General features: G+C 41.0%; 2 protein-coding genes across 3 annotated transcripts in view; one reads left to right on the top strand and one right to left on the bottom strand.

Moving 5' to 3' along the window:
• The window catches only part of TBCD (tubulin folding cofactor D), a 122,340-nt gene that overhangs the window by 72,899 nt on the left and 25,984 nt on the right, over positions 1–23,457 (bottom strand). For both annotated transcript variants that reach the window (XM_058817550.1, XM_058817549.1), the window contains one exon: positions 297–453. In XM_058817550.1, coding sequence (XP_058673533.1) covers positions 297–453 — 157 coding nt within the window. The remainder of the gene's footprint in view (positions 1–296; positions 454–23,457) is intronic.
• On the top strand, positions 13,527–21,696 carry ZNF750 (zinc finger protein 750). The gene is made up of 3 exons (XM_058817551.1): positions 13,527–13,616; positions 18,022–19,651; positions 20,052–21,696. The coding sequence occupies exons 2-3, from the start codon at positions 18,228–18,230 to the stop codon at positions 20,752–20,754; spliced, it is 2,127 nt and encodes a 708-aa protein (XP_058673534.1). The 5' UTR covers positions 13,527–13,616; positions 18,022–18,227; the 3' UTR covers positions 20,755–21,696.

Raw genomic sequence — 23,457 nt, 5'->3', positions numbered from 1 at the left:
ATATAGAAAGAAAAAGAACTATGAAAGATACATTGTATTAGGACCCATAAAGAGTAACTTCAGATTATTTGCTTTAAGGTATTTATACTATGGTGTGGTAAAAGTTGATAGGCAAAGAAACACTTATAGTGTATAGTAATTAGGAAATAGTTGGATTCTGATTGTGATGGCGTGAATTGTAACACTTGTATTGTCTCACCCTTCACATGAGACTGAAAACAGAATAAAATTTTTTAAAATACCACTCAGTTATCCCATGCCTGAGTCAGAAAAAGGCTGCATGGAGGCAGCCCCACCTGGAGATGTGGCTGATGAAGGGGATGAGCTCGGCGGGCTCGTAGGCGCGCGCGAAGGCCCAGCACACGTAGCAGGCCGCGTCCCTCACGTTGGAGCCCACGCTGCACGCCCCCCTCTTCTCGTCGTATGTCAGCGCCTTCAGCATCACAGGGACCACTGTTATGGCACAAAAAATACACAAAAAGCAAGTTAGGACCTTCAAGATTGTCTTGTTTCATGCCTGCCATGAGCAGAGACACCTTCCTCTCTCCCAGGTGGCTCCAAGCCCTGTCCATCCTGGCCTTGGACATTTCCAGGGATCCAGGGGCCTCCCCACCCTCAGAGGGAAGAATTTCTTCCTGATATCTGACCTAAACCCACTCTCTTTACTTTAAATCCATCCCACCTTGTCCAGTCACTACATGCAGAAGTCAATTATGTTTTTCTACAGATAAAAGAGCTTCCAAAACTGTGGGGGTTCCAGTCGTTGGTTTTTCTGGGTCTGGATTGAAGGCACTTGAGAGGGTAGTTCATGTTCAGACTCAAGTGTTTATTATTTCTGATCAGTAAAACAGTCTCACTACTGTGAGTTCTGCAGCTTTTCATTAAAAGGCACAAAATGGCCAACAATCTCTTGTTACAAGGTCTTTTAAGACTAAATTATCCAATTAAGAACTGACACCTGGATTATTTTCCCTTTTAACCCTATAACTGATCCCAAAGAGCTGCAATATAGACTTTTCCACCCAATTACAAAATGCCACCCAAACCCATGAAGAAGGAGGAAGAAGAAGCATGAAGAAGAAACCCAGGGTGACACCCTGTGCCCTCCATCTTGCTTCCATCCACAACACACTAAAAATCCCAGAACCTCAATTTCTCACCAAGTGATTCACCTCCACTACTCTCTATAATCTATTTCACACTTTTGTGGATTCCAGTCTATCTTGAAATCTAGGAAACTTTCTCCATGAATGAGGGTCAAACTCAGTGCTGCTCTGGGGTTCAGGGCACCCCAGAGCAGACACAGAAATATTCCCTGTGCCCTGGGTTTCCACACAAAACCTGTAAGCACAATTCTTTTACACCGTTCTAGAAACACACTGCCACAGTCAAGAATATGAGTGCAGGGCTCCCCAGAGGGCCTTTATTTGGTATCTGCACATTCAGACAGAAAATCTGAATACATCTCTCTCTAGATGGCACAACTTTATTAAATGACTGATGTCTGCAGAAACAACAGCCTCTTAAAAAAAAAAAGAAAAAAAAAAGAAACCATTTCTCTCTTTGTTTTCTTTCTTGTATCAAATTTATCAAATACATCATTTTCCTTAGAAAATACTTGTCAAAAGGTGATCCCATTAACAAGAAATGGGATCACTGAGCTGTATTTCATTAGCAATCTGTGCCTGGATATCCTTGAGTGGATATAATCACAAAATAATTAAAACTTCCATGTGCTGTTCATCACTCTGTGCTGCTGCTTTAAACAAAAAGATAGATACCATGACTGGAGAAGTGAAGTGTTAAAAGGCTGTTTAAATTAATTTTAAGCTGCTAAAGAAAATCAAGCAGTAGATATAGAGATGGGTGAGATTTGAGTAATAGGAGCATAAACACTACAAGGGAGAAAGTGTAATTCCAGTTCTGAAACAACCATACAGCTGAGATGGATGAATTGTTGGACATTTCCCAGTTCCTAAAGAAACTGCAATGAAAGTATTTAAAAATGCTGCCTAGCTTGTTTTGAAAATTGCTGCATCAACTGATGAGAAAAATGGAATTTGCTGGTTCTACAGGAACACTCAAGCAGGCGCCAAAGGCAATTTTGCAAAGCTGTAGCACGTTTCCCTCAGTGCAAGTGACCACTCCAGCTCCTTTGGACGCTTCCCTGCACACTCCCACCTCTATGCAGGGAAGGAAAAGGGGGAAGGAGGCCCCTCCAGCAGCTCCTCACATTTGGATTGTCTCAGTGAAAGAAAAAAATGTATTTTTGTTTAGTGTCCCAAATGGGCACAGCATCAAATGGTTTGTCAGGGACAGGGACAGATGCTCCAGGGTCTGTTGGACTCTCTCACACCTCTCTGGTGGCTTTTTCCTCCATCTGGGACTCACAGCATTGCTCTGTGTGACTGCAAAGTCTGGAGAAAGAAAAGGAAGCAAACAGTGGGCACTGGGGAGGTGGGACTAACAGGGGAAACAAGGTAAAATGTGCAGGTAATTAGCAACAAAAAAATCAAAGGGAATACTGATCTAGGAGGCATCTGGTAAAGTTTTGTGCTGTCACTGGTTGAATATTTACTGGGAAATGCTGAATAAAAACCGCTCCTGACACAAGTGTGTGTGTGTGTGTTTGTGTTCAAAAAAGCAGGACCAGCATTACATTTCTTGTTGGTTTTTAAGAGTTATAAAAACCCAAAAGAAACACAACCCAAAATTCCAGGTTTCACTTCATTTCTTGCTCTAGAGTCCCTCAAACACCATGCCAAACCTAAAAAATGCTAAAAATGCTTTAACCAAAAATGACAGATTTAAAACTTTAGAAAAAAATATCTTCCAGAAGAAACTTAGTTTGGTAGTGTCAAGACAAAATTATTTGATTTTTAAAATTCTGAACATGACTTTTTTATTGGAGATGCAACAGGAAGAAGATCAGAACTATTCCTTAACTTTACAGATTTAACTTTAAAAGTTTAGCTTAAATTTTACAAGTCCCCATTTCTTTCACAGATCCACAAGTTTGTTTTTTTTTTAAAGTGTGCCACCAAAACCATAGGACAAACAGTGCCCACTCTCGAGCTGATTATTAAAACAAAATCCACCTGTGCAGGTCTGTGACTGCTCAAGAAAACACAGTCACCTTTAGCTGTAGCCTGAAGGTATCAATAAGCACCTGCTGCACCCCACCCTGCCATGCCCAAGAGCGTCACTGCAGTTGCAGCACAGCCCTGTGCTCCAGCCTTGGAAAATAAAGAAACAACTTCTGCCACTACAAACAGGGCTGGGTTGGTTTTTTTCCTCATACTGGAGACAAGCTGCAGAGATATTCTGCTTTTTAAACATGGATTTTACACAGTTGAGTGCTCAGTGTAGGTGAGAGACAGTAAAAGTCTGGTGAAGGAGTGTAGCCACATTTCTCTTGACAGAGAAAAGCAAGTTCTTCCCAAGAATATTTCTGGGATTCACATTCTCTGAACCTCAAGGAACCAAAGCACCATCACTGTGGGTAAACAATCTCCATGTTGCATTCTACTTTTGCACAAACACGGGCATAGCAAATGATAAGAACTGTGTTTTCTTTCTCTGAGGTTCAGAGAATGTGAATCCCAGAAATATTCTTGGGAAGAATTGTGCCTGGCTTTTCTCTGTGAAGAGAAATGTGGCTACAAAGGAGCTTGCGGAAGACAATGGATACTGAAAGGTTTAATGTATTTAAATGAAAGATCTTTTACATTACTCCTTTAAAAACGTACTTTTCACCAACCTCAACTATAACCTGTGCTGTCCAGAGCCCTTTGTCACTTTAACTCCACACAGTAAATCGATTTTTTAATTTAGTGCAATGTTTATCATACAAAATATACAAATACAGCAGTCAAACAAACAACAAAAACCTGTTCCTCAGCCCTAGGCCTTGTCTCCACAAGAAAATTGCAAAATGTCATGTTGACCTTATTTAATTTAAAACAGATTTTCATTGGATCTGGGGTTAAATAAGAATTGCCTACATTTCGTTTCAAACTAAAATATGCAACTTAAAACAGATTAAGTCAGTGTCATCTTAGACAAGCATTATGTTTTTATAGGGACTGTTAAAGCAGAGAAGCTGCTTCAATCCTTAAAAAATACTTTGCAAATCCTTCTATTTTAGAATTAATAAGAGAAAGTACTACAAAGTGGACACTTGCTATTCCTGAAGGGAGCATTGTGCACAATGTCACAGTAGGAGCAGCAACAGACACTACAATTAATGAATGATGAAGTTTAAACTTAGTTACATATTCAACACAAAGAATAGCAATTTTGTTCAAATTTTTCTTCAATGAAAACCAACCCAGTGCAGAAGTGAAGGTTCAGCCTCTTTGTCAGCCCCATGCTTAGAAGTTGAGATGGTTTAGTTGAGGTATTGGGGCTGGGTTGGACTTGATCTTTAAGGTCCCTTCCAACCTTGTCATTCTGTGAATTCTGTGAAAACACAGAATTCTGTTGTTTCCTAAAAACACAATTCTGGCTCCCCCATGTACAGAAAATCAGGTTTGAGACCACTCACTCCTACATGGCACCTCTGGAAAGAGCCAGCTCCTAACTGGAACTTCGTTAGGGCCTTTGTACTAATATTTACTGGATCAATTTACTGCATGCCAACACCAGAAAGTTCAGGTTAGGCCCATTCCCAGAAATAAATACTTGTTTAAAAGTCCTGTGAATCACCTCTGAATTGTTCTCATTTTCTATGTAAGTTGTTGACTCCAGAATCTACTCTGAAGGGCTCTTTCATGGAGAGGATAAAGCCTCCAGTGGGGATCAGAAAATGAGTGTGCTGTTTTGGATGTGCAGAGTTCTCTGTGCTGTTTTGTTCTCTGTGCTGTTCTGGCTGTGCAGAGCTCTCTGTGCTGTTTTGGAAGTGTAGAGTTCTCTGTGCTGTTTTGCCTGTGCAGAGTTCTCTGTGCTGTTTTGGCTGTGCAAAGCTCTCTGTGCTGTTTTGCCTGTGCAGAGTTCTCTGTGCTGTTTTGTTCTCTGTGCTGTTTTGGCTGTGCAGAGCTCTCTGTGCTGTTTTGGCTGTGCAAAGCTCTCTGTGCTGTTTTGCCTGTGCAGAGTTCTCTGTGCTGTTTTGCCTGTGCAGAGCTCTCTGTGCTGCTTTGGAAGTGTACGGTTCTCTGTGCTGTTTTGGAAGTGTAGAGTTCTCTGTGCTGTTTTGTTCTCTGTGCTGTTTTGGCTGTGCAAAGCTCTCTGTGCTGTTTTGGCTGTGCAGGGTTCTCCATGTTCCTGTGGGATGATGCTCTGACATCCCATCCCCAAGGGCAAGTGCCTAAAAACCGCCCACAGGTGACCTCTCCTGTGCCATTCCTGCCCCCAGGGCTGGCCTCATTAGGGGTTTGCCAGGGAAGGAGGAAGAGAGCAGAGCTCCTGGAGGCCAGGAGGGATGTGAGGAGGGAGCAGCTGAAATCTCTGAAGCTCCTGGGTGCCCCCAGAGCTGAGCCCACCTAGGCTGGGCAGAGGCACCTGCACAAACCCAGCACTCTGTGCCCTGTGACTGAAGGGCTGCTCTGTCTGCTGCAACCTCCCTGCAGCCTCTCACTACGTCATGAATTAAGAGAGTCTTTAATTACATGTTCACGTGGTGCTTTTTCCATGGAGCCACCTGAGGCAGCCCACAGGACAGACCTGCTCAGGGATGAATCACAGCAGGGCAGCACACAGGCTGTTGTCTGCCTGGCTGCTCAGGGTGCAAGGCTTGGAATGCAAAGGCTGCCTGTCAGACTCAGAGAAGGGGTGGTGGTTCAGCTGGATGTTGCCCCACAGACTGTTTGATACCAGCCATGGTTCTTAAATGCAGAGTTCAGGAGCTGGACACTGGCTCTGGCTGCCAGGTCCCTCTGCCAGGGACTGCCCTGGTGCTGACAGGAGTGAGGGCTCTGGAGTGGGGCCAGGGGCCAAGCAGGAAGCAGCCAGATCTGGATTCCAGCCACTCCATCCCAACATCCTTACCTAACACAGCCCCAAAAGCTCAAATTCCCCTGCCTGGCTGGCCCTCAGAGCAGCAGCTGAGCCAGGACAGCTCTGAAACACTGAGCACTCTGTGTTTTGGGGACTCTCCTACCAATGACACCCAAAGCCAGAGCAGAGACCTTCACACAGGTGTACAGCTGACAGAGCTCTGCCTTGAGTGAACCAACAGCAAACTGCAGTTAAAGACATGAAGGAACAGGCTTGTGGAGAAATCCTACTGAGCAAATGAATTACTGACTCTAAAGGAGTATAAAAATTCTGTAAACTCATAACACTGTGTGTCAGAAAAGAAATATCACCCAAGAAAGCCCAGCCTTAAGGCTAAAGTTGTGCAATACCAAGATAAACCCCATGGTGAAAAAGCCAGAAGCAATTCATTGTCATTTATTCCCTGCTCAATGTTTACCCCATCTCCCAGTGCTGCTGGGGGAGGGACCTTTCCTGCTGCAGCTCCAGACACAGCATTTCTTCCTGCTCATACCTGCTGGCTACTGAAAAAAAAAATAAATCTGCACTATTTATAATGCTTCCTTGCTAATTTGAAAACTATTACGGTGACATAGGCATTATAACTTTTTAAAAGGCTCTTTTCAAGACCATGCATCACTTTTTAAGTTCACCTGGGTGTTAGAGAGAAGGAATTCCTCCATAACCAGCCTTTCAGGTTTGGGTGTTCTCTATTTTCTAAGGAGTCCACCTAAGACAGGTAGATCTTTTTCTTTTTTTTTTCCCCCCCACGTCTTCCTGTATCTCTGATGAAAAGCACCTGGAATTTAGCCAAAAGCCTCAAAATTAACCAGCACTACAGAACAGACCAACAGAGTGTGCAGAAACCTGACTTCTTGATTCATCATCCCTCTCCTGCAACCCCTGGCTGCTGCAAGTCCATAACAAACAACTTATTACTCTGGAATATGAAACACAGAAGATAATCCTTAAAAATTAAGAATGTAAACAAGTTTAAGAAGCTACATAATACATTTCCATAAGACTATTCAAATCCTGGTCTCAGTTAAACCTCCTCCTAAAATGCATTGGAAAGCAGTACTGGATTCACTTTGGTTGGGTTTTTTTTTCATGAATGGCCCAAGTGAGATTGGAAAAGCAAAAATGCCCTTTTGGTCCACTGTGTGTAGAGTTTTTCTACACAAAGGAGACTTTGGGGTTTTTTTTAAAGTATATCTAGTTATATATAATTATCAGTAATCACCATTCCCTCTACTCTCAGATAAAAAGACAACATACACAGGAATCCAATCTTTTCTCTCTAACAGCACATGATCAAACCTTCTCTGTATCAGGAACAGAAAACTGGGTACTGCCCCAGAGCACATACCCATTCTAACCAAATTGACAAGAAAAATTAACAATAGAAAATCAACAAGGTGGAGAAGTTACAAAGGTAGAAAATCAGCAAGGCACCAGAAGCTGAGGGGATTTTAAAATCAGAGATACAGCAGTCACATTTACACAGATATTCCTTCAAGGCTGTACTATCTGCTCTTGAGACTGGCTGAGTCCATTTGAAACCCTCTGACAGCACCAGAGACTTCATTTCATACAAACTTTTCATCAAAAATACACTTGACAATGGGATATCTTTAAAACACAGAGCAAACATCAACTGAGAGAAGTTGTTCCTATTTTAACAGTGTTTCCTATTTAAACCAAGTGTTTCCTATTTAAGCCAAGAGCTCACCATTCAGCAGAAATAGCTCACAAATATGTCCCTAAGCCAGGCTCTTTTAGGATACTGGTAGAGTTGGGTGTGACCTCATTGAAAATGTAAAACGCATCATGATTTTATCACGGAATCCCATGATATCTTAACCTGCCAAGTCCCCTGTCAAATGTGCCCCAGGTCCCTCACTAACAGACCTTCAACACTCCCTATTTCCTTTTTACAGAGTCTTCATGCTCCTTTTATTCTGAAGGTAACTTATGAACTGAAGAAGTTAACGCTGGTTCTACATATTTTTCACTCTTTATAACTACTTTTCATTTATTCTGGCATTAAAAAAAAAATAAAATTCCAGATTCAGATCAGTTGTACCAACCCACCAGTACCAGACTCCTGCATGTCCCAATTTCCCTGGATCCCATCAGCATTATTTCCTCCTATTGAAATGCTGATTTTATTGTTGCCACAAGTTTAAAAAGGAGCAAAGGACTGTTGGACTATCCCAGTCTATTCCTTGTGAAGGGGTAAGGGTATTTAGGAAAGCAGGAAGATTAAAAGTAACGTCTTCCTTGCTGGAATCCTCCCAAAATAAGCACAAATTCACTGAAAGTGTAACCACAGGGCTCTTCCAACCTGCCTTCCCTGGCTTCCTTTACTTCTCAGTGATGCAAATGTTTTCAACCTTCACTTTACACATTTGTGATTTTACAGCAGAAACAGGAGCACATCGGGCACAGTGAGCATTATTTCCTGGTGAAACACTAATATGGATTAGATTTGAGACTGGGACTCCTCAGAGCTCAGCAAGTCCTTGAGAATGACACCAGAACATTCTTCAGCTCACCACCAAGACATTAAGAACACCCAGGAAGGTTCATGTTCCTCTACATGACACACCTTATTAGCTAGAAAGTTTATACTGTGCTGTCATCAAGAGAAATTTTAATAACGTCCTTTCACAACCAAACCAGAAATTCAAGTAAACTAGGATTCTCTTGTTTGTTTAGTATTTATCCCCACCCAATTAAATAAAAGAAAAACCCTATAAATAATAGTCTGAAGCCTACAAAACCACAAATACAGCACAAAACAAAAGCTGTGAAATCATAGTGAAAGCACACTGAAATGTAAGTTTTTGGTTCTAGCATACACTGCAGAGTAAGGAATATTTAGTTTTGAGGTGCTGCAATTCCAAATGTAGAATGGCACACAAATCCATCACCAGATCATGAGATTTTAGCTAACTTCAGGCTATTTTGCTAAAAAGGTTTCTCCCACATGCAAATTAAGCTGCATGATCCCTTCTAATAACAACTGAAATTTTACAGCTGAATAGTGACATGTACATAGTGTAATGCAAAACTGTAACAGCCAAGCTGCAGCATCACTATTTTTCAATGAAATAAAATAAAACATCAGGTTGTATTTGCTGGTTTATATTCCCCACTTTAAAAATGCATTGAAATACTAAACAACATATTAATCATGTAAATATTTATAAAATTTGGCATGTTTCATAAAATAACTGAAAGCTAACAATATGTTGAGTCTGAGAGTATTTGTTTTATGCCTCTGCTCTCTGGTGAGAGCAGCATCACAGCAGCCCCATGCCAGGTATGGCTCAAAAAAAAAAGAGTTTATTTACCCTGGCACTGCATATGGCATAACTCAGGTCCTGCTGCTGGATTCTATCAGAAAAACTATCACTGAGGCAAAAAACTGGCTCAGAATCTCTGGTGTAAGCTTTGAAACTAAAGCAGAAAAGGAAAAAATATTTGGCACGAAAATCACTTTTAAAAGAATACATTTGGAAAGAGAATTGTAAGCAGAGCACCGGGCAGAAGCTGAAGGCGCATTTTGCATCCCTGTGAGAATGGCTGCCAGGGAAAGGAGTCACCATTCCAAACCCTCCCTTGTAAACAGCTCATCCCTTTGCCTACAGCCCCAATTCCTGCTCTTTCCCACTTCCCCCAAGATGTTTCACTGCCCAAGGGCGAGGATGGGAACCCAGAGAAAGATCATCCTAGCTCCAGACCAAACAGCACAGGCCACAATAAATATCTAAAAATGGGATCTGCAGTTGCTATTAAGTGCTGAGCTTTTATTCTTTTCCCATACAAGTAATTTGCTCCAGTAATCTGAACAAGTGGCTCCCAAGCCCAGCACAGTAATCTGCCCAGACCTATCTCCGGAGTCAGGGACTGGATTGTTAGGAAAAACAAAGGCACATTTCAAAGGTGTTATTCAAAAAGCATTAAGACTAATAACTATTCATATGGGATAGAAAAAAATAATTATGAGAATATTGTAGGAGAATCGCGTCATGTTTCGGGGCACGGTGAGTTCCAGCAATTACATTCACATCCATTTGCCCCCTTCTGGGAATGGTGTGGAACAACCCAGCCCAAACATGCTGGTGCTGAGAGCCCTTTTTCCCTCAGAAATGTCTAATACATAAATTTTTATTCAAAATATTTTACAATTAAATGAAAGAAGTTATCCCATCTTAATCCAAAGGATTTACAAATTGTTCGATAACTTCGGTTCCAGTGATCCCAGAAAAAAAAAAAAAAAAGGATTTTAATATCTCAAAGCCACAAATGCAGACACAACTAAGGTGACACAGGTGAACATTGCAGTTCCAAGGCACTTCTTGTATGTGGGAAGCTGAGCTTCACCAGCTCCATGTGCACCAGCATCCACATTTACCTGGGATCCTGCTGCTCTCTGGAATAACTAATGAGCTCACAGATTGCTAGGACCTGGAAAAAATTCCAGGAAATGATGGAAAACCAGTGGCCATCCCTGGGAGCAGCACTGGAGTCCTGAGGGGGAACCAGCAGGGCCAGTCCTGGCATCAGAGCAGAAGGGCAAGAACTGTGATTTTTGTGGAGAGCACCTGGCACACTGATACATCCAGGGAATGGAATTCTGAAGGGGAAAACAGCAATGAGATGAGAGGTGTACCCAGATCAGGGTAAATTTACCCCATCTGGATGCAGAGTTCCTGCGAATGACATTTTGTTTTCTGTTTAGTGCTAAAGCTGAGCAAAAAAATTCATATAAAAGCACATACAAGGAACTTTGTAACATTTAGAGAATGACAGAATTCTGCTACAGCTGAACAACACCTACTTAATACTGAATTTTAAAAAGAAGCTGGAATAAAGAAGTATATTCTACACCAAAGAAGATAAAAACCCAAAGCTTCAGCCCCACAGAGATACAAAAATCACCACATTTTTAAAAAAAGGTAACTTGGCAGAAACATATCAATAAATCCAGATTTTACTGTATCAGTCCTGGTGCTCTTAATTAATCTGACCTGTACATGAAAAAAAAAATTCAGGCAAAAGAAAGAAAAATTTTCAGGTAAATGAAAAAGGTACTACCAAGAGGGGACTGGGGTCACTGATAGGACAGGATGTGATCAGGTGAATTAAAAATAAGTGGGGAAACAACATCATTACAATCATGATTTAGTATTTCTACAAGTCAGCACAAACAGGAGTTCTCAGGGTTCTGTTCTGGGGTCCACAATGAATCTCCTCCCCCAGATCTGGTTTTTTAATATCATCCAAGCCCCAAGCAAAGGAGAATTTCCATGGTTGTTCTTTTTCTTCCAGTTCTGCTTCACTTGCAGCTGAATTCACTGACCTGAGTGGTAACAGCACTTCCAGGAAGCAGCTGGGTTTAAAACATTGTCTGTGGGTCACTGCAGCAACTGGACATCACAGCTCCCCTCCAAATACAAGGTCAGGCAGTGGGGAGAAGTTAAAAAATGAAAGCAAAGTTCCAGTTCTCACTGCCTGTTACGCCAGTTCAGTCAGAGCTATTGAGGGAGCCCAACAGCTTCTCTGATGCCACAAATTGAAATTTTCTTCCAGAGACATTTTTGAATGCAGTCTTTCTCCCTTTTTCCCTTAGAAATTTCTAATACAACAATTTTTATTCAAAATATTTTACAACTAAACGGAAGAATTTATCCCATCTTAATCCAAAGGATTTACAGACATCTAGAGGGTAATGTGACAGCAATATTACAACATTTATACTGCTATGCTGCATTATTTTTATAATAATGCAATTTTATTTTTATAATAATAATAAAAAAAATAATTAAGGGAAAAATAAAACATGCCACAAAAGCCACTCTTCTACCCTAAAATTAGTGACTGTTTATAATTTGAATTTTTTTTTTCAAAAAGTTACACCAGCCCAGCAAAAGGAAGCATGGTGACCTGCATACCCACACAGGGAAGTAGATGTCTGTAAATAATTCCACCAAAGCAAAGGCAAGACCTTTAAAATTATTTTTAAGACACTGCTTTAAAGTGTCTTAAAAGACTGATTTTCAAGACTTTAAAGACTGATTTTCAAGCAATTTTTATCCACTTTCTAAACAAGTTGTCCTGACAATTTCCTTAATAATTTTCAGTCCAAAAAAATCTTATTTTTGCTAACTATAAAATCCATTTTATAAATATAAAATATAAAATATAAAATATAAAATATAAAATATAAAATATAAAATACATTTGAAGTTTCAGTAATCTGCAGCTGTCTTATCTACAGAGCAGTGGGTGAAACACGAGGGTTCTCATGTTCAGTTTTGAATAGAAATTTTAGCATCTCTGGAACATTGGAATTAGTAGCCAAAAGACTTTTTTCAAGACTTTAAAGACTGATTTTCAAACAACTTTTATCCACTTTCTGAACACATTTTGTACTGACAATTTCCTTAATAATTTTCATTCAAAAACTTAGTTTTGCTAACTACTAAATCCATTGAAATATATAAATATAAATTATAAATATTAAATATAAATATAAAATACATTTAAAGTTTCAGTAACCTGCAGCTTATGTACACAGCAGTGAAACAAGCGGGTTCTCATGTTCAGTTTTGAATAGAAGTTTTAACATCTCTGGAACATTGGAATTAGTAGCCAAAAGCCCCTTTGCTTATGCATTAACAGGAGTGGTTTTTAGACAGAGCTACAAGTATCCAAATATTTTCCTTGTGCCAGCCTGTGTGTGAGAGAGGAAATCATTTCACTGAGCAGCTCAGCCATGTCACCAGTGACTGGCACGCGGACCCAGAAATTTGTCATTTACAAACTTTAACAAAAAAACACAATGAAAGCCAGCCCCAGCAGTTAGCAGTGGGTGAGCAGTTGACTTTGCCATTTCCCTGTTGGGTTGCCCAGCTCCTGAGCAAACACAGAGCCATGACAATCAATCCTGCCTGCAGTGACTCCTTTCCCTTTCCAGGACCTGTGCGTTTGGCTGTCGATTATAGACAAGCTTTGGCAGGTTCCTGTGGCAAGCGAGCTTGGAGTTAGTTCAGTCCCGCCTTCAGAAAGGAGACTCATGAAGGACAAAAATTTAAATAAAAATGAAGAGGGGGGGAGGAAAAAAGAAAAAAGAGCAAGAATATTAAAGCTACAAAGGGCATTCAATAAAAAAGTCAGTGTCCAAAAAATGAGCAAAATTATTTTCTAAGCTTTGCTACCCCCTGCATACAGACAGTTCTGCTGCCCACGAGTCACTTGAACAAAACTTAAAATATCCTCAGTGTTAACTCAGCCACTTCTGACCCCACAGTGCAAAAGGAACAGGCACCAGAGCTGAGAGCAAAACTTGGTTGTTGGAGGGCACGGAGCGACGGGAGCTGCCTTCGATAGGAGATGCTGAGGTAATGCTCAATGAGAGCGGTGGACGCAAACAAATGAATCGTAGCTGCAGGCTGGAGTAATATCAGGTGCATCTCTACACCCCGAGGGCTCAACTCCTACACGCTCAGGTCCCTCCCCTGGAACAGCCTCCTGCAGTTTCACTCAGGGCTCGGGCAGAGAACAGGTACTGCTCTCGCAGCAGTGACAGCTCCAGCGCAGCGCCCGCCGGCTCTCGGACACCCCGGTGCCCGGTGAGTACATTGCTTTACAGCATTTCTTTCAATAAAACTTTGCTGGTATTAACGAGGAAATCTGAGGTGCTCAGTTCCCAGCTGTCCCAGCAGCCAGGGTTACTCCAGCAGGTGCACTCACGGCACCAGTCTCAGCTTTCAGCAGAAATATTCACCTCTCCTGTTGAAACTCTCAGTCTGAGAGAAAACCTAACTCTTGCAAGTTTTTATAATAATTAACTCTTGTGGGTGCAAAGGGTTTTCAGCACCTTTTATTTATTTTTTTGATTTGGGGAGTTAATATATTGCTATATTGCTTAAAATTGCTGTGTTTGCTGTGCCAGCTTTGCTTCCTAGAGTCGTGTCAGGTTCATCTGAAAAGCTTGTGTGAAAATACTGTGCTCCAGCTTTGATTTATTAATTTTTCCAGCTTCTGGAAATTTAGTAGAAAATCAGATTGTTTTCTATTTTCTAGTCAATTAGAATGTATTAAGACATTGATTTATTAACTTGGTATGAAGAGAGATTTTTATTTCCTATCCACGCTGCCTAAGCAAGTAATTTAATCTGTGTTTTGGAGCTTCCTCTCACACAGACACACACACAGAGCAGTTCCCGTGGCTCTGCACCTCACACACACTCACTGCCCTCGCAGCCCACCCCTCTCACCCCTGCTTCCTCCTAATTAACAATCAGTTGTGTTAAAATTTTATCTTTCAGTTTCAAGGACCTGGAAGTTTAGAAGGGAGGGGTGGTTAATCGCTGGAAAAATCTCAGCTAGAATAAAACTCACAAATCTTGTTCTTGCAACACCCTGGGTAGGTGACAATGGCATGTCCTTGGCTTATGCAATAATGCCACATCACAATATTTTAATTATAGCATGTCCTTCAAAATGTTCCACCCCAGTGAGTCCTCCTGGTCAGAGAGATCCACATCACCAGAAGGAGCCTGCAATAATAATGGGGTGGGCATGAGCAGCTGTTACGTACTTTGCTCAAGCAGTGTCCTAAAAAGAAATGTAATTACTGTCCCTGCTTGTAATAAAAGACATTTTGAAATTTCCTCTTTGATCAACTGGGCATCTTAAACAATTTAAACTACTTTAAAACCCTAAAAAAACAACCTGGCCAGATATATATGCACATATCTATGTGTGTGGATGAATCCACATGTGCATATGTGTGTATACACTTATCCCCACGGACATTTTTTGTTTATATATTTACACACAATGTTCAACTACATTCCTGTTTTCTGAACCTGCCAACAGGTTAAAGGCAAGGAGGGAGCAACAAGCTGCTTTTAAAAATAGAAGGAAGGAAACTTGGAGCAGTCAGTCTCAGGCTGGAAAGGGCGACAGGTTCGAAAGCCATGAGGAGGTTACTAGTGCCAAAAACAAACAACTAAGATAACCTCAAGTTTAATCAAGATTAGCTGAATAACTTGTTTTCAATAAAAATATAAATAAATAACACTACTGCATTTCAAAACTAGAGAATTATAATAATATAGAACCATCTGCATTTCTACAAGCAGGTCTACAGGAAATAAATTCTCAATCTAAGGAAAAAAGTTTTGTAAAACTTATCCTGTTGTTGAAGATTTTTTCCCTGCTTTTAAAAGATATTACAAGTGATGGCATTGCAGTTAAAGGAAAAAGCAACTACTTATTTTGATATTTTCTTTCCAATTCGAAATTCTAACTTTGGCAGCACAAAAACATACATTGTACAGCTGTAAGTAACATTATTTATATAGGGACAGATTTAATTGGTTACACCTATTTTAAAGTATTGATGTCCGTTTTGACTGTGTGATCAAATAGTTTTAATGTTTTTTAATGTTAAAATATGTCTCTCTGCCAGACACTCCTGTGAATTAGGGACCAGAGGAAGAATTATCCTACTTGTCTAACTTTAGAAATATTTTATTACTGGCATTTTTAAACCATGAGAAAAAAAGGTATTAAATAGTAAAAGAGAGAAAGAAAACATTCACCTGGCTGGCCTGACCTAAGTTTGGGAAAGGTAAACACCCTTTAAAATGAGCTGCTCTCTGCACCTCCCAAGTCAGAGCAGCAGGTTCTGGAGCCATCAAAACAAATTAAATAGAAAGAAATAAAAAGCTGTTGGAATGCTCTCCTGCTGTACCCACGGCACAGGAGCTCCAAGGCTTGAAATTTCTAACATGAAAACTGCAACAACGCATTTTATCTTGTTAAGAAATGATAGTTAATACTCTGTCCAACAGGAATAACTTGAATCAAAGTTAAATACCAAGTACAAAGTCAGAGGGGGGAGGACAGGACACACAGGAATTTTCTTTATGAAGCAAAGGAAAGCTGGAAGAACAAGGAAATCTAATTACCATCCCTTTATTATAAATGCTGCACCTGAATGCAGATTTGGACATTATCATAAATGCTTCAGCTAAGAAAGCAATGGAGTTTTGACAACAATATCTTTTTTCAAGAATAATTAGTACAAGTACTTCCAAGAAGATATAAAGAACAACAGGTACGAACTGACTTGACTGAGTCCATTACAAACTTTCCATGCTAGTTACACATCATTAGTTAAAAGTAAGTGCAACAAGCTCACTTAAGGCAGAAGAAAGAGCTCAGTTCCCTACCTCAACCTCTCCTCCTGTCTCAGTATTTAATTTACTTATTTTTTAATGTAAAAATATTATTTTTAATATTTGAAAGGATTTCTAGCTATTGTTATTTAAAATATTTTAATATACAATATATTATTTTTTAAAATGTATTGGACTACTTTTTCAGCCACACTCCAATGATGAGACTTTAACATGCTAATGCATTTTTCCTTGCTGCCCTTACAGTATCAGTATCCAACTCAAACAACCACATTAAAATCTGAAAAACAAAAAGCTACTTCTCTAGAAATTCCTTTTTCATTAATCTGAAGCACATTTAAACACTTGTTAATTTTAGGAAAAAGCTTGATTACTTTTTTCTACTTGCAGAACAGCTTTGCATTTTTAAGTGTGCCTTCACAATAACTATTTTAACAAAATTAATACTTCTATAATATCAGAAACAACATTTAATACAATTTTCTAGAATTACTATACCTGATGAGCCAAGCAGCAATTCTGTAGCTTTCCCTTCAGTTTTCATCATGAGTTGCCTGTCATTTTCTGTTAAATAATCCCAGATTTAAGAAATGCAAAACATCTCTACTTGAACTAAAATCTCACAGCACATAATTGCCAGCAATTCTTTTCATAAACTTAGTATTTTAATACTACTAATTTAAACTTCTATGTAAAAAGCTTTTTTTTAAAAAAAAAATGGAGCTATCTCGTCACTCTTCCAATTAGTATTCCTGTAGTTTCGGGTAACACAATAGATACAGTACGTGGTTTTGCAACAGTCATCATTTTGATAATGATGCTTGTAGTTCATGATGAAATCATCAGTTTTTAGATCTCTGCCATAACACATCCTATAAAATCATGAGAACTTGACTGCGAGAGTTTCTCACGCCTTCAGAATCAGTGAACATAATGGAACAAGCCGGTACAAGCCCTCCCGACTTATCTAGCCAGCAAATCACCGGGCTGGATAAAGTATCCACAACCTTCCTTTTTCCAAAGAAAGGCAGATAGATCCTTCCCCTAGAAATCAATTACTGTCTGACACTTTTCCCCCCGAGTTAACACACTGGCGTGCCCGTGTTAACCATGTGCAATCTGTGAGCAGCAGGAGGATGGGAGGGGTGTTTGTCAGGCAGAGGATTCCATTAGTCAGACACTGCAGCGCTCATTTCTCTTAATTGAATTAGGAAGAGGAAGAAAATCGGTGTGGTTTTATCCTTCGAGAGATTGGGCACTTTTGAGGTACCCATTGAGACTGGGCTGTTGGGAAACGCCACAGCAGTGAAGAGAGGGGTTGGTCAGTCTCAGAAAGAGCCCAGTCAGCCGCCCAAGAGCGACCCATGCACCCCACCCTTGTGTCACCAGAGCAGGAAATTCCCTCCTCGCTCTCCCGGACCGGCCCGACAGGCTCGCCCCACATCCAGCCCCTGCTGGGACCTGCCTCTTCCCATCCCACCCACTCCACTCCTCTCTCAACAGCTCCACCTGGATTTCTACTTTCATCTTCTCAATGAACGTTCCTCCAGCTTTCAAAGAGAACTCCCCTGAGCCAGCAGCACAGGCAGGTGACAAGTGCTGCTGCTGGAAATGAGGCCACTTGTGTGACTGTGTTTGGGTGCGGGAGGATGCCAAAGGTCAATGCCCATCCAAATCCAGCCTGACATCCAGCTTTTTTATTGTTTTAAAAAAACCCAAATAACACAACATATGCAGTATGAGGGGGAACACTCTTAAGACAAGGCACTACATTGTGTTTAGTTCCAATGTTCCACTAAAGCTCATTTTAAACTTTGTGTTTCAGTTCCTGCACTACCAGTGGTGAAAGCCTTGTTTTCCGGCGCCCTCTTCCCTGAGACACCACAGGAGCTGGCTGCTTCTCCTCACCTGGGAAGGATTCTAGAAACCTGAAAAACTGGAAACATCACGAGGCTACAACTGAGGGAAGCCAACCACAAGAAAGTTTTTATAAAGAACCATTACATTTAATTGTTTAAAGCAGAAAAAAGAATGAGTCTCCTCAAAGAACGTAAACCCAAGAAGCCTCACTACATCCCAAGACCACCGGGAAAGCCATTCAAGTACAAGTGCTTCCAGTGCCCCTTCACTTGCAATGAGAAATCCCATCTCTTTAACCACATGAAGTATGGCCTCTGCAAGAACTCCATCACTTTGGTGTCAGAGCAGGATCGTGTCATCAAGTGTCCGAAGGGCAGTTCCCTGGAGCCCAAACAGATCAACCAGCTGGAATCTACTGTCAAACCAACTTCTTCTAAATCTGTCACAAACGGACTGTCAAGCCTCGATTCAAAGCCTCAATATCCTTTTACAAAAGAAGATGCCAAGGAAAACGTTGAGTTACAAAACCAAGCAACAAATGCTGCAATTCAAGGACAGAAACCTGCAATCCCAAAGGAATTAAGCCCTGGCAGCTCTGCAGCAGAAGGTGCCATCAGTGTGCAGCCCCTGATGGAGGGCATGGTCAGGCCCTCAGCCTTTGTTCCCGTTGGAGAACACCGAGACAGCAAAGGCCCAGAAATCACTGAGGCATCTGAAATCCTCTCCCTCTCTAACAAAAGTTCTCCTTTTCACACCAAGTCTGCGTTTCATGCACCAGCTCACCCGTGGAAGGCAGGTTCTTTCCTCCCAGAATTTCCACATAAAGTTGCTCACACGAAAGGCTTTGGTTCCATTTCACCTTACATGCAACCAATGATTCCTGAGTACTCACCCCATTTCTACGAGCACCGGCTCGCTATCTACACACCTTACCTGCTCCCAGGTAGCTCAGAGTGTGAAAGCTCTGCTCTCTCTGTCTATGGAACACAAGATCAAAGACATTTTCTTCCCCACCCTGGGCCACTTCCAAAACCCCTAAATCCATCAGCATATGAACATTATCGATTGTTCCAACAGTACCACTCCACTCCACCAATACCATATGGATTTTGTAGGCCAACAGATTCTCCATTTTACAGATTTTCACATGTAGCTGGTATTAACAGGGATCAAAACTCTCATCTGATGGAAGAAACCACCTTGCTGTACCCAGCCTCCTTAAGCCCTTCCCAACAGTACCCTCTAAGCTCACATAAAAAACAAGCAGATTATGAAAAGGAAATGACATTATTGCATGCCAAAGGTAACGCTAAGGATGACCAAAATGAAAGAGAGAATGCCAAAATGAGCCCTCTTGCAGGAAGTGCAGCAACAGGCTCCCCTGGCAGACCCAGCCCCACCAACTTCACCCAGACAAGCCACACGTGTGAGGGTTTGTTTGACCTCTCCAACAAGTCATCATCCACATCCCTGGGCAAGTATGACCAATCAGAAGAAAACTTCACAGCCTTCAGACCTGTGAGAAAAAGCACAGACCAAGCACCTTCCCTTCAAGGAGTGCAGGCACAGCAGGACAGAGGGGATTCACCTAACAGGTAAAATAACACTTTGCAAATCCTTGTCAGGTTTACACAAAGACAGATGGGCACATTTCATGCAATGCTTGTTTATATTTAGATTTACAGCAGTGAGTTAATCTGTTCTGTACTAACTGTGCAAAGCACACAGGTGCTACAGTGAGCAGACTGTTCATTCTCCTTAAATGTACCACCAATTTCCACTGTGTTTTTGTACTTCCAATGTACTTGAGTACTTCAGAGAATTATTTACATTACAATGATGATGAAAGGGATTTGGGGATTTAAAGGAGAAACAACAGAATTGTTGGATTTCTAGCCTAGAAGTGTATATTTTTTCCTCTTCCTGCCCACTTCCTCAGCCCCAGTTTAAAAGAGCAATTGATAGTGAATTCTCTTTTCTCCTTGTTTCTTCCAGCATCAATGTCACTGATGAAGACTCACACACACAGACCGATGGCCAGAACAACGCGGGCTCCCTGTCCAACACGGAGGAAGACACAGGGATAGGGCCCCTCAATCTTTCAAAAAAGCCTGACACAAGCACAGGACCTACTCATGAGCACATGTACAAAACCCCATCCAAAACTGACAGGCAGAGCTTCCTGGAAATGCAGGACATGCCCCTGAACCTCTCAGTGAAGGATTCCTGTAACACATCCAGCCTGAAAACATCCTTCCACAGCCCATCCCACGACAACACCACCGCTCCGAACGCCGAGAAGGAGAGCTCCGGAGCGGAGCCCTGCGTCCCCAAGCCCCCCAGCAGCAGTGCCTGTGACAAACCCTTGGCAGCCCAGCGTGGTGAGGCTGCAGACTTGGGGCTCATGGAGAGCTGTGATGAGCAGAAGCAGACAGCAGCCGTGGCCCTGTGCCAGCTGGCTGCCTACAGCCCCGGCGCTGCACGGCTGGACGGCGACGGGCACGGCGCGCAGGACGGGCACGGCGCGCCCGCGGAACCCGCGGCCGATGCTCAGGATGCTCAGTGCAGCCCAAAGGGGAAAGGACAAAAAAGGACAAACCAAAAAGAGTCCACAAAATCCCAGCAAGGTGCTAAGAGGGTCAGGCCCAATGACTGCAGCAGAGTCTTCACTTTAAGGAAGAGAACAAGAGTGTCCTAATTCTCCTCCTTCCAGTGAGGTTCTGGTTACCAGCATCATCGTGAAATTTCTACAAACCCTCATTCCTTGGGCTTGGCCCATGACAAGATACATTCAATTTCTCCATTGTAAATAATGTTCATAATTTTATATTAATATTTTTAAGTAATTGAACTTTGCCTTGTACAAGCTCAGGTTTTGATGAGTGAATTTTTGCATTCGTTACTAAAGCCAAAGTAAATTAGATGAATCTTCAAGGGGTTTTTGCAATTGTATGATGTAAAATAACTTTTACAACTTCTTTTCTTAAAAGACATTTAAGCTCTAGAAACAATATTGCTCAATAACATACTGTCATAGTCTTTTTTCAGCCTTAACTTCATCTAGTAGGGGAGGTTTTGGGTCTTTTTTTTTTCCTTTGAAAACCTTTTTATGTCACTGTGCAGTAGTTTAAACAAGCTTAAGATTAAAACTGGCTTTTTAGAATATACTGTAAAAACTGCTCTGTGTATAGATGCACTTTGCCATTCTGCCCTAAGAGAGAACAACAGCCCAAATTTAGTTACTCAGAGGCAGAGGCCACTAGAAATAAACTGCCCCAAACCCTGTGTAAGCAACCTCTTCTCACACTGACTGAGACCAAGCTGCAAATCAAACCAAAGAAAGCCTGCACAGGTTTAATAACTGCAGTTTATGTACAACCTTAAGTAAATGGCTATGAAAACAACACTGAAAATATGAAGAACTAAGCAATCCAGGTGCCTGCTTTGCTGAGGTTAGACAGACACTGGGCAGCCTTCAAACTCCAGGCCTAAAATGTTATTTATATAATTTATTTCATCTGAGGCAAACTCTCCTGGTGAAGGTCTTGTTTCAGTGCATGTGTTATCACTCACTATCAGTTTCTGTGTCCTCTACATACAGCCATAAAACTACTTCCTACTTCTATATCTGTGTATATAAACTGGCAATTTTTCAAATAAATCTTGTGATCTGTACTTACAATATATGGAAAGTCATTAATGAACACAAATACATTTACTACACTATCTATAATGAAGAAGAGCTAGCAAGAAGTTGCTAGTTAAATTTTCAATTGGCAAGCAGAATTTTGGGATCAAATCAATTCCAAACAAAAGAAGCTTTCTTCAGTGATGGAAACTCACTATGCAGGTTAATTCCATACTTTTAATTCCAAATAATGAAGCTCAGAATTCCCTCTGTCTTAAAGCTGCTGTTCAGCTTGTCCAAACTGCTGCAAAAGTTCAACTAAAATAAGGCTGTGTAAATTTGCAGAGTGCAAGGAGAACAAACCCAGAACAAGCATTATTCCCATAAAACCACGAGTATACATTTCTCATTGATCATTACTCAGGTTAGAGGCATCCTCACCTGCCTGAACATCACTAATAGGTGTAAACCTACTCAAGGAAGTGGAGTTGCATTGAACATAATGCAGAAGTCCCAGACTTTTTTTAACTCATGTTTTGTGCTGTGCTGCTTTGAGACAACAACTCAGAGCATTGTAACAAGTTTAGTAATTAAATAGTAAATGACAGAACTTCAGTTTCTGAGGTAAGGAACAAAAAGAGATACACTGATCTTTAATTTAATGCTTCATAGAGAAAAGCTTACCTCACATTATCAAAAGGCAAAAATATCAATGTGAGTTTGAAAAAAGGGAATGCAGTAAAAGAAGAAGCCAAATCAACTGAAATGCCCACAGCAGGGCATAAGTCAGTGTGAGGTACAGAGCTGTACATCAGCAAGTGCTTTCCAGTCCAAGATTAAAGCTTCAACCTTATGCTGCTAAATCCCTAATTTCCAAACATGAAATTACAGAGTCATGTGGCACAACTGCCACCCTTCACATTACTGTAAGCTATGTGCCTCACACCCCTCTGAGAGCAGAAAGCTTCAGATACTATTATCCACAATTTGAAAAAAATATCTCATGTATCTCTTTACTTGGTAATTTGAATTTCTTTAAAGTGAATGGAAAAAAAAACTATTTGGTGTTTCTTCCATACAATTCAAGGATTTATTCTTCCCCATTTCCATACAAATATTATTTATAAAAGCCAGCTCCAATGCTGATCTGATCTGTCTTCTTCAAATTAAATAAAAATCTGTCATGAGGTTATCCAGATTCCCTGACAGAGGTGAACAGTTCTGGTTTTGTCAGAACTGAAGTAGAGATTTACCTCTGGAGGATTTCCCTTTCATGATTCCTCAGTTAGAAGGTTTTTAACTGTTTCACCTTCATCATGGAAGGGCAAAAGTAATGAAAAAAGGGAAACCAACTGAAGGCTCACTGCACAAACTTTCTCACATGCACCACATGCTAGAATGGACATTAACTCCTTCCAGGAAGACAGAGTAATAAACTGTATTAAATGTCACATTTTACAGCACATCTTCAAACTAGAAAAGATTTAGCACCCTGACTTACTTTGAAATACTTTTTAAATTTAGTGTTCAATTCTCTGTTCAACACAGAAGCACCAGATGGGACCCAAAGAACCATCTAGAACAAGTCTCTGCTGTAAAAGCACCCAAGGGTGGATGTCAGCTGCTACACTGTGCTTTTGTCATTCCCACTGTGTATGGCATTGACCAAAATTACATTAATATCTCTGTTATTCAATGTGTGTTGATAACTACAGAACACACAAAGAAACAATTCCTCTGCCCTGTTCTTTTTCTTTCCATCCTGCTGTTTCA

Source organism: Ammospiza caudacuta, chromosome 19 (assembly GCF_027887145.1).
Source record: "Ammospiza caudacuta isolate bAmmCau1 chromosome 19, bAmmCau1.pri, whole genome shotgun sequence".
Taxonomy (NCBI): Eukaryota; Metazoa; Chordata; class Aves; order Passeriformes; family Passerellidae; genus Ammospiza; species Ammospiza caudacuta.
The sequence above is the reverse complement of the archived record's forward strand: the minus strand, read 5'-3'. Positions and strand labels throughout refer to the sequence as shown.